At 33.8% G+C, this 12,359-nt stretch overlaps 1 protein-coding gene across 1 annotated transcript; it reads left to right on the top strand.

Moving 5' to 3' along the window:
- Positions 1-10,537: 10,537 nt before the first annotated feature.
- On the top strand, positions 10,538-11,290 carry LOC147557571 (uncharacterized). Its single transcript, XM_086658890.1, has one exon. It carries the CDS (start codon positions 10,538-10,540, stop codon positions 11,288-11,290), a length of 753 nt encoding a protein of 250 aa, XP_086515016.1.
- The last annotated feature ends 1,069 nt before the right edge of the window (positions 11,291-12,359 follow it).

Genomic DNA, 12,359 nt, shown 5'->3' with positions numbered 1-12,359 from the left:
TCAAGTACAACGTTGATACTTTGTCCGACACATTTCATAGTGGAATCTTGATCGTTGTAGAATGTAGATAGACGGGCAGGATTTATAGAGAAACAGTGAAAGTACTTTCTGTTAGACATGTTGTCTTTGAATACAAATAATGATGAAAAGAAGAGGGATGGAGATTAGAGGCTTGAAACGTGTACTAAGTACACTTTCCTTAAAGCATTATTTGCCCCCTCTCGCTCGAGATTACTTGAAGGTTACAAGGCAAATTGCTTCCCAAGATATGACAAGCCTTTGTGAAACTACACCAAGTAACTTGTGGAGATTTCACTCAAGGAGCATTAGAACATAATGAGGATGGCAAAGGTTTTCCGATATTGTTTCTACATATTGTTTCATCATTTATCTAGTTTGTTTAGAGAAAACTTTATTTATAGAAAACAAAGAGACATTTTCAAGTAGAAAATCTTTTCACAAAAAGAGATATCTCTCCATAAAATTTATCAAAAGATATAACTATTAGACATAAATTTCAAATTCAAATATTATAAAAATTAATTTCTGATTTTATAAAATATATTACTTAATAACTTGTCCAAAATTCCAACAATCCCCCACTTGGACAATTATTAATAAAATTCCTTTGCCAAACTAAATATATTAGTATTAATGCATAAAGTATGGTATCTTTCGATTTGAACCATACCTTAGTGTAAGTGCACAAAGTTTTATCGAAATCCCAGGTAGCTTGTAGCTTTGAACCAGTTATTCCTTGTGATAAAACCGGTAACACCACACACACAATACATTTGTTCTTTTGCTCCACACTTTTCTCGCTTAGCACTTATATGGCCATGTGCTTCTTGGTTTCATGAACTCTCCTTAGATAAACTCTAAATCTAATGAGAGGCGGCACCACCTCTAAGTTCACATAGTTGAAGTTCTTCCAGTATCTTTGCTACTTTAGAGATACTTGTCTTTGACTGAACTTCATTAAGAGTTTTAAACTCAACCTCAGTCCGTAGCAACCAACACTTATCATCCTAGATAGGGTTAGATAATAATATTTTAAGTGTTGAAATAAGTCACTTATCATTGACTTGTTGTTACCCATTGAATCTAAGACTAGTCATTTCCTAGTGTTAGATTGGGTTGCCGTCAATGGTGACTTTTATGTAAAGAGTTTCAACCCCACCTCTCTAGATGTTAAATTTAACTTACCTCTCGTCAGAGGTTTAGTAAATTGATTTACTAAATGGTCTCAAATATAATAAATTATAATTCCATCATGAATTATGTATTTCACATTTAATATTACGGCCCATGTCTAATCCTCTCATTATTTTTGCACTATATGCACAATCACGTTTAGATGAACAATCACATTGGATAACCCCACAATTTTAAATATCCAACAATTGATTGTATCTCTCTTTCATTCTCATGTAATGTTTTAGAGACCATAAAATATTAAACTTGTAACATCTTCAATCTTGAAATCAGATTGGCCACTCTAACATCAAGATTTTGTTACCATTTTGTTGTGAATGATTTTCTACATCTCATAAGAATCATCAACTCAATATATGCATATATTATCTCTTTTAAATATCATCTCATGAAATTATTACCCCCACTATTTTGAATTTATAAGTTAGTATATTATTATTATTATTTTTTTTTTATGTAATCCTCATCGATTTACAAACAACGTTTACTCAATATTACGAGAAACAAAATTCCATAAAATATCTCATATTAATTTTATTAACTACCCCCACAACTCAAAAATTAGTAAAACCATCCTCACTGCCTTGTTGATGGTACTTGCCTCCATATTTCCACACCATATGGTCTGATGATTTTAGTCTCTTCTCACAAGTCACAACTATAACGAAATAGGCACCCCACCATTTTTCAATAATATTTGTCTCTCTTTTTTAAATTTCAAATAAAATCTCAAAAGGGAGAAGCACAATTCCTCATCGAGTTCTCATTACTCCAAATTACCACACCCCCTAGATATTAATATAGTGGATAGTATAACATCTCATCTTGATCAATGGCTCCAATTCTACAGATCAATTGTAGTAGTTTTCTTTTGATAGAAAAATATTGTCATATGTTATAGTGATTAACTACGTCTGCATGCCACATGATCCAAGTCTACAACTTATAAATTAATGTTACTAGTTATTCTAGTAACCCATAATAAATCTCAGATGCACAGACTATACTCACCAATATCACAATTTGGTGGTTAATGGTGTATTAATATTTTGATTACATTATAGTAAATAATATCAAAATATACAAGAATGATGTACAATTTATCATAGTGTAACACATCACTGCACGAAAATACAATAGTGTCGCATAACACCCTTTGTTACTAATTCATTTATTAATTACACGTTAGGGCAAAGAGAAAATGTGATTTATTTAACATACATATAAATTATATTTCCAACATTCTCAATACTCAAACATACCATGCATAAACTAAATACTCGTTTAATGTGATCGACAATTATTAAGAATTCTTTGCATGTGATTAAGACATGATAATAGTAAACAAGAATGGGTTATTGATCACTCCTCAAAACTAAGTTATGTAAATATCAGAAATGAAATGAATAGAATTGGAATCAAGGATTAATTCTATAATTAACAACTCATACCCTGGACCTATCCAAATCAGGGTAACCCTTTTCAATGAATCAATGATGTTCCGAGAAGTTTCATTTAACTAAAAAAAAATTTATTTCTTTTTATTGGAAAACATGTTTCTTCCCATCAAATAGACATAACTATTGGCAAACCAATAAGATCAATAAAACAGAAAAACGCACCTTATTCAATTTGAGTAGCCGAATTATTCCTTCTGCCTTTGTCGGTTTTCCCAAAGTGTTCTCCTAAATCTATTGAAGAAGAAATGGTCAATAAAACATAATCTACCTCTACATGTGCCTTTTCTTCTCCTCTCTCTTTTTCTCTAATGATTGGTATATAACTCACAAATTGAATTCTTGATTCAATGTAACTTCTCTCTTGAATAGTTAAATACCATTATCATCAGAGGATCCACTTTACACAATTTCCATTCTATTAATTTTGTAAAGTCAGTCTGTCTCTCGGCAAAATTATTTTGCATCACCAAATCTCCACAATGACTTGGGTCGTTTTAGTCTCTCTTGCTCTCTACGCTAATAATGCTTTAAGATTGTTAGACATGTTGTCTTTGAATACAAATAATGATGAAAAGAAGAAGGATGGAGATTAGAGGCTTGAAACGTGTACTAAGTACACTTTCCTTAAAGCATTATTTGTCCCCTCTCGCTCGAGATTACTTGAAGGTTACAAGGCAAATTGCTTCCCAAGATATGACAAGCCTTTGTGAAACTACACCAAGTAACTTGTGGAGATTTCACTCAAGGAGCATTAGAACATAATGAGGATGGCAAAGGTTTTCCGATATTGTTTCTACATATTGTTTCATCATTTATCTAGTTTGTTTAGAGAAAACTTTATTTATAGAAAACAAAGAGACATTTTCAAGTAGAAAATCTTTTCACAAAAAGAGATATCTCTCCATAAAATTTATCAAAAGATATAACTATTAGACATAAATTTCAAATTCAAATATTATAAAAATTAATTTCTGATTTTATAAAATATATTACTTAATAACTTGTCCAAAATTCCAACACTTTCTCTTTGAATCTTACCCATCTAAATACTCCAAACGAGATTTTGCTGGGATATAGATCAGGCAAAGGATCATTTTCTGATTAAGTATTGAATTGAATATCATTTCCGCCGGAAACGTATTTAACGTAGAGACAAGTTCTTGATGAGGAGAAACTAGGGCAGGATCTTTTTAGCTTTGTTCTGACTACTTTTTTATTTCCGTTTTTGTTGTTTTGTTTTGTTTTGTTTTGCTTTGTTTGGCTTTGAAGGGTTAATTTAGTTACTTCGGATTTATTTGCTTAACGAAAAAGAAGGAATTTTTTTTTATTCCAGCCGTCTTACATACTTGTTTTTATCTTTTTAGGTTTTTGTTCTTCTGACTGCACTTCTTTATAAAGAAAAGTAGGGATTACTAATACCATTTTTCTTGTTTGGTTTGTATTATGTGAGACAATATGTTATATTTTTCAATAGGGTTTTTCACTCTCTTATGCTTGTTGAATACCTAAACAGTAGAGCGTATTAAGGCGAGACATACTCCCAACTTTAAGTAATTGAGATCTGTAAGAGGCAGTTTCTAAAAATTGAAGAGGAGGTTTAAGAGGCAGCAATAGGCAGTTTCCAAATTGGGATGGTTTCCAATTTTTTGGCTCAATAGGCAGTTTCCAATTTTTTGGCTTATAATATATATAAATAGGGGTTGAGTGCTTTGTAATCAACACACCAACACAAGCAACAACAACTCTTCTTTAGAGAGAGCTAAAGAGAGAGAGCAAGTGAGAGAGAAATTTTTGTTCATAGTTTTGAGCGGTGTTTAATTTCTCGGTTGTCGAAGATCTAGTATAGAAGGTTTAATTCTATACGGTACCATCTTGGGACGAACTTGCGGGTTGTGTTAGTCGTCTTCATCTATCCTTCAATAAAGATTTCTTGTTCGCCCGAGGACGTAGGCTTTAAGCCGAACCTCGTTAAATTCTGTTCGCATATTTGATTTTGACTTAGCTTTTCGATTAATCTTCATAATCGGATCAATTTCTAGGATAGGTTCGATAGCTTCCGCGATTTTCAGTTATAACAAGATCACAATTTGAAAGCTAGCCTACATGTCTAATTTCGAATTAAAAATTAGTTTATTCCAGTATATTTTTTTTGCATTTGTCAAAGGATTTAAGGCCCCATTACGGGAAGAAGAAGCTACACAACTCGAGCTATTACAAATGAACTTTACTTCATAACTTTTAATCCATTTGTTTCAGTGTTCTCATGTGGTTCTCATCGTATATAGTCTTTTCACATTGTCTCAGTATTCGCTACCCTAGACAAGGGACAGTACAAGAGAGTTTCCGAGGAGGGTCATATATCATTTTTTCCTGTAGTCATGGAATCTGCAGTGTCAATGACAACTCTAAATATTCTTCTTTTTTGTTATCTCCAACCCTAGTCAAAATCCATATTGAAAACTCACCATATAAAATTGACTAACAGTCTAACACTATGTAACCCTTGCCACCAAAACTTCACCATTGTTTTTTTTTTCTTAGAGTATATAGCCTGAAACCATGTTGAACTAATATGGACCAAAGAAAATGAGAACTGAAAATATTAGAAAAAGAAGAGCGGCTTTATCTCAGACCTAAATAGGTGTCAAAGTGAAAAAGTCTATCAGAAAGAGAGTGGACTAGAAAAACAAAGATTATGAGAATAGTCCGGCGTTGAGAAAATGGGTGTAGAGGGCGGGTAGATAACCGTCTGCTTGATTGAGTGCTTATTGTCGTTAGGGAAATGATAGAGTGACTTAGAATTTGGTACTTAGAGGATCGCATGTTTCCTCATTTGGAAACAAAAACGGTCCCCACCGTAGTAAAACTTTCAAAAACCTTGTCTTTTAGTGAATTGACGTCATTATGTCATCCTCTAAGTCACTCTAGCATCTCCCTTGTTGTTAAAGGGAGACATTGAATCGGCTTCTTCTTGCTTCAAGTTTTGATTCAAACGCCTCAAAACAAGAAGTTGGAAATTAGTACTTTCTCCATGAAAATACTAATTTGAGTTGAGGGCGTTGAAGGGATTCCTCAAAACATGGTAAAGGTACTTAAGTTCCATAGTTCTTGGTATTTTGTAACATCTTGAATTTATATATGTTGGATAACCTTTAGTTTATCACATTTGGCCTACATGATTCATGTCTTAGTTGAGGTGCTACTAAAATGGGTCCTTGGATTATTTCTTTCAACTATAGAAGAAACTTCAGGGAATGCATTAAATTGGTAAACTAGGTCAAAACTGTTAATGTAAAGCAAATAGTTAGTTATGGGTGTGCCTTTTCAGACCTCTGTGTTTACAAGCAATGGCAGAAGAAATTCGAGCATTACACAAAAATCAAACGTGGTCACTTGTTCCTAGAGATCCTTCCATGAATATTGTTGACTCAAAATGGATTTACAAAGTCAAACAGAAACCAGATGGATCTGTTCTTCGATATAAAGCTCGCCTGGTCGCTCGAGGATTCACTCAACAACCTGGGATTGATTACGCTGAGACGTTTAGCCCAGTGGTTAGACCTGAGACAATTCGTACTGTTCTCTCTCTAGCTGTCTCGGAAAATTGGGGAATCCATCAAATGGATGTTAAGAATGCATTTCTGCAAGGGGATTTGGAAGAGAGTGTTTACATGAGTCAACCGAAGGGATTTGTCGATCAATCATCACCAAATCATGTCTGTAAGCTACATAAAGCCTTGTATGGGCTTAAACAAGCACCTAGGGCTTGGCATAAGAGATTTAGTGATTGTCTTCTTCAGCTAAAGTTCATTCAATCCATCTCTGATTCATCAATGTTCTTTCTTCGAAGTTCAAATTCAATTACTATACTACTTCTGTATGTTGATGATATAATCATCACAGGCTCGTCTTCTTCAGTAATTCAAAATCTGATTCGAAAACTTATGAATCAATTCGACATGACTGATATGGGTAATCTGCACTACTTCTTAGGCTTGGAAGCAATTCGTGATGGCAACTCACTTATCTTAACTCAGACGAAATATATCAATGATCTTCTTCATCGTTTTGGGCTTCATACTTCAAAACCAGTATCGACTCCAGCAATCACTGGTACAAAACTTTCCAAGTCAGATGGCCAACCATTGGAAGATCCCCATTCCTTTCGAAGTTTAGTAGGTGCTCTTCAATACTTGACAATCACAAGACCAGACATAGCTTATTCTGTCAATCAGGTATCTAAGTTTATGAGTCGACCTTCTTCAATTCATCTAATTGCAGCTAAACGAATTCTTAGATACCTTAAGGGTACTATTTCTGATGGTCTCTGCTTCCGGCGAGCAACAAGTCACCAGATTCTTGGTTTTTCCGATGCTGATTGGGCTGGTTCGCCGGATGATCGACGTTCAACAACTGGTTCCTGTGTATTTCTTGGCCCCAATCTCATCATGTGGACATCAAAAACTCAACCAACTGTGGCGAGATCTTCAACAGAGGCTGAATTTCGTGCTGTTTCTCATACTCGTGCTGAGATTCGATGGTTGACAAATTTGCTATTCGAATTGGGGATTAAATCTTCATCAACTCCAGTGATCTATTGTGATAACATCAGCACAACCTATCTCTCTCTCAATCCTGTTCTACACTCGAAAACCAAACATGCTGCCATTGATTTCTTCTTTGTTCGAGAGCAAGTCAAAGCTGGTCATATCAAAGTTCATTATCTTCCAGGAGAATCTCAAGTTGCAGACATCTTCACCAAAGGATTGTCATCTCCAAGGTTTACCGACTTAAAGTTCAAGCTCTCACTCGTCAATGGCCGTTCGGCTTGAGGGGGGGTGTTAATGTAAAGCAAATAGTTAGTTATGGGTGTGCCTTTTCATTTTGTGTTCGGTTAGGGTCTCTCCTCTAGGCTTTACACTTATGTGGACTCAACTGTAACTTTGCAACTCTTTCTCTATTTAATCAGAGCTGCTGCCCTAATTTGGGGGTCGAGCTTTAAGCACTAACAAAAACTATTTGAGCGACTAATGGCAGAAAGTTCAAAAAACGTCCCAAATCGACCCAAAAGAAGTGCAACTCCTAGGGAAGCTTCCCTAATGGGTAGGAAGGAAGGTGAAATGCTTGTTGAAGGATCTGAAGGGGCAGACTTGAGGCTAGTTTCTCGGATCTAATTGGCATTGTACTTTAAGATGTTTCACTGCACCACTTGGATACGAATTATTTCGGTTTTGTCCATGTTGGTTAATGCTACTCCTTGTTGTATGTATGTGTCTGTGTGTTTGCATTGCTCCACATTATAAGCGTGTTCAAACGTGTTGAATATTGAATATGAAAATTAACATTAGATCATAATGATACCACGAAGACAGCTAAATTTTCTTTCTATGTTAATCATTACTACTATTTTGGTAAGTGATTTCAACCAAGCATACTAGGAGGAGGTTTTTTTTTCAATGGGAAACGAAAAACAAATTCAGTAATGCTTATTTTGTTAGTTGTTGCTAATTGCTATTTTTGATTACTTATCATCTGACAAATCATCATGGGGATACGAAGTGACAATGGTGATAAAGCCGGACGCTAGTTTTTTCTTGGTCGTGGTGGTGAATAATAAAGGAAATAAGCCTGTTGTATTTTCTTGGACGTCTTAAATATAAGACGTTTCTTACGTAAGTAGTCTCTTTAGTTGAATTAAAGAAGTCGCTCACCTATTTGAGGCTCACTAAATAATCACTCTGGAACTAGTTAATGGTGTGTTTGGTTGCAGGATTCCTAAGTAGGATTCCTATCAAAAGTGGAATTTGGTAGGAATCATGAATCCTTGGTTTGTTTGGCTACCAAAAATCCTAGGACTCTTGAATCCTAAGGATTCCTAATTCCAAAATTTGTATGGGACCAAAATTCCACCCTACCCCCTAGAATTTGCTAGGATTTTGGATTAATGAACCTAAATTTCAAACTTAAAATCAACAAATATGGTGTGTTTGGATGGCGGAATCATGAATCCGCGGATTCATGAGTCCTTGGGATTCATGATTCCACGGATTCATGAATCCAAGTAATATTTTTTGGCTTGTTTGGCAACTAAGAATCCTATGATTTATTATTATTAGAGTATTTTTAAACGTCTTTAGAAAAAATATGATTTTTGAAAAAAATAATGATTTTGAAAAAAAATAACGATTTTGTAGAAAGAAATATTTTTTTGTTGATTTTAAGTTTGAAATTTAGGTTCATTAATCCAAAATCCTAGCAAATCCTAGGGGGTAGGGTGGGATTTTGGTCCAATACAAATTTTGGAATTAGGAATCCTTAGGATTCAAGAGTCCTAGGATTCTTGGTAGCCAAACAGACCAAGAATTCATGATTCCTATCAAATCCCACTTTTGATAGGAATCCTACTTAGGAATCCTGCAACCAAACACACCAATTCTTCTACAAAATCATTATTTTTTTTCAAAATCATTGTTTTTTTCAAAAATCATATTTTTTCTAAAGACGTTTAAAAATACTCAAATAATAATAAATCATAGGATTATTATTTGCCAAACAAGCCAAAAAATATTACTTGGATTCATGAATCCGTGGAATCATGAATCCCAAGGACTCATGAATCCGCGGATTCATGATTCCGCCATCCAAACACACCAAGTTTTTTCCCGAAATATGTCAACAGAAGCTGATTCCGTCTTCCACTTAACACTTTTTCAGTATTTCTTTTGTTGCGTAAATAGTACTCTAGAGATCATGTATATACGTTTGTCAACTTAATTAAATATCATACAAAACATTTTTTTTTTTTTGCATTGAAGTTACTGTACTACATTGAAGGAGAATCACTAAACCAAAAATGCTTGTGAATGAGGAAGTCAAGAATACATCTAAACCAATTCTTCTCTCTCAAGTACCTTAATAGTTTCGGTAACATACTTGATCGACCCCTTCTATATGGACAAAATTTGTATATATATATATATATATATATATATATATATATATATATATATATATATATGTGCCATTTATTTTGATTTTTGTACTACCTATTTACATAGCATCATGGTTATTTGAATTGGTAGTGGTTATAGTGAGCATTGTAAATTCTCACTAAATATTATTATTCTCTATAAAGACTATTCATTTGTGCATCTTAAATTCTCACTAAATACTTTTCCTTCACTAGTTAATTTTATAATTTGGAAAATCATGAATTTATTTCTCTCGCAATCGAAATATTATTATTCCTTATTAAAAGTTGGAAACTTATTTATTAATTTCATATAACAAGCTTTTCTTCATTAAACGAGTCGTGATACAGTTGTGGATGTGAAATCATCTTATCATTAGAAATCTGTAATAATAACCTAATATTTCTAAAAGAATATCAGTATTACTTTCTTTCCTAGAGTTGAACAATCCGTGTCTTAGAAGTGACGAATGGGGAATACTTTTAATTACCTCATGTAATATGGATGCAGAATCATTACTCTCTACACCAAAGGTGGCAAACTCCTTATGTGATAGACAGACAATTTGTGTATATAGCATGAAAATGAATCATGAATCCATTTTCAACCCAAATTTTGAGAAAATGTTAAAATATTAATGGGTATTCATATATAAAGATATCTCAAAAATCATTGCCTAAGGATGTATAGAACTAAATTGAATTATTTACTTGTAATACAAAAGTTTTTTGACCAATGGATGCAGAATGGTTGCAGAAAGAACCCTAAAATTTCTTATATATTCATCCCATTCCTATCTTTTAACCATCAACAAACTCAATTCTTCTTCTTCTTCTTTCTTCTTCTTGTCCCCCCCATTCTCTGTCTTTCTCCACATCTTTGTCTCTCTTAATGGCTGATCAGAATGAAGAGGCATTTCTTATGCTTAAGGCATGGCAATCTCTTGATTTCATTGATCCAGCTTTATACTTTTTTGATCGTAACAGTTACCCTGTATTCTATGTCACACTTCGTGTCGAATTCAAAGAACAAACTGTTATGACAGAAGAAAATGCACCACCAACAGTCGTATCTGTTTTCGAATTACCATCAATCACTAAAGTGTTTCTTATAAAGGTGAATGCATTAACAATTCAAGCAACTTCAAATTGGAACATAACTACCATGCTCGTATCAATGGACGTACCTTTGGAGGTTCAACAACAATTACTTCCTTTGCTTGAACAATTTTTCTTACGTACCGCGGCTGCAAATACTAGGCGTATGGTAATTCCTGTCGTTATCGAGCTAAGTGTCACATTAAACACAATATTTGATGAAAATACTTTTGAGGAAAGGCTCTATGCAGGTCTTTATAGTGATACAGATCATAGTGATTCTGATAGTGACAATGACGATCAGAGCAATGTTCCGAAAACTGTGCCTGCAGATCCGTCATCTATCAGGGCTTTAAAAATGGAAAATTTTGACGAGTCGATATCTTTCGAAGAGTGTACTATTTGCTTGGAAGATTATGTTGTTGGAGTGGAAATTTTACATATGCCTTGTTCTCATGTCTTCCATCGTGAATGCCTTACTAAATGGTTGGAGACCAGTAATGTTTGCCCTCTTTGCAAGTACGAAATGCCAATCAAGGAAGACTAATGACGTACAACATTGGTACTTTGTCCAACACATTTCGTAGTGAACTTGACCGGTGTAGATAGACGGGCAGGATTTATAGAGAAAGAGTACTTTCTCTTTGAATCTTACCCATTTACATATTCCAAACGAGATTTCGCCCTGATATAGATCAGGCAAAGGATCATTTTCTTATTAAGTATTGAATTGAATATGGTTTCCGCCGCAAACGTATTTAACGTGGAGACAAGTTCTTGATGAGGAGAAACTAGGGCAGGATCTTTTTAGCATTGTTTTGGAGTACTGTTTTGTTTTTTTCATTTTTTGTTATTTTGTTTTGTTTTGGAGTACTTTTTTTCACTTTTGTTGTTCTGTTTTGCTTTGAAGCATTAATTTAGTTACTTTGGATTTATTTGCATATCATTGGAAAAAAATCATATTTGATGAAGAATGATTTATTTGGATTTACTTTGGATTTATTTGCATATTTGACATGATCCATTAACCTGATAAAAAAAACAAACACAATAGAGTGGTGAGGGTTTTTTAACCGACCTATACTAGATTTTGAGGCGATTTTGAACAGTTATAAACTTCATTCTGATTCATACATTCTAATCTATGAGAAGAGTACCCAAGAAATTTTGTAATAAAACTTTCGTATTGTATTTCTACCTTTGTAACATCAATACTCTTTCTCAACAATACTGAAAACTAGATCTAAAACATGAACCAGTTCAATAATCCTTTAGTCACACAAATACTGAAAAGAAACCACTTCATCTCTCTAGATCTAAAACCCTAATTTAGACTTATTTCGTATAAGCTTAAGAGGACAAATATGAAACGATAAGGTAAGAAACTAAATAAGATATATGGATAAACCTTTCATAAGGAAGCCAATCGAGAATTAAAAACCTAATTTTGACCCTAATTAATCAAAAAAGTCAAGTAAATCTCGTGTCAATATTAAAATTCCGAGGATAAATCTTTTACTAATGCTGAATCAGTCATGCACGATTCGAAATGCTAAATGTACAAAGAATCTTTGACAAGATTCTTGACAAAATGCTATTTAAACGTTCCCGATCAA

Source organism: Eschscholzia californica, unplaced genomic scaffold (assembly GCF_041429995.1).
Source record: "Eschscholzia californica isolate CP2 unplaced genomic scaffold, dmEscCali1.0.p SCAF_2, whole genome shotgun sequence".
NCBI lineage: Eukaryota > Viridiplantae > Streptophyta > Magnoliopsida > Ranunculales > Papaveraceae > Eschscholzia > Eschscholzia californica.
Note: the sequence above shows the minus strand (reverse complement) of the source record. Positions and strands in the feature narration are given on the sequence as shown.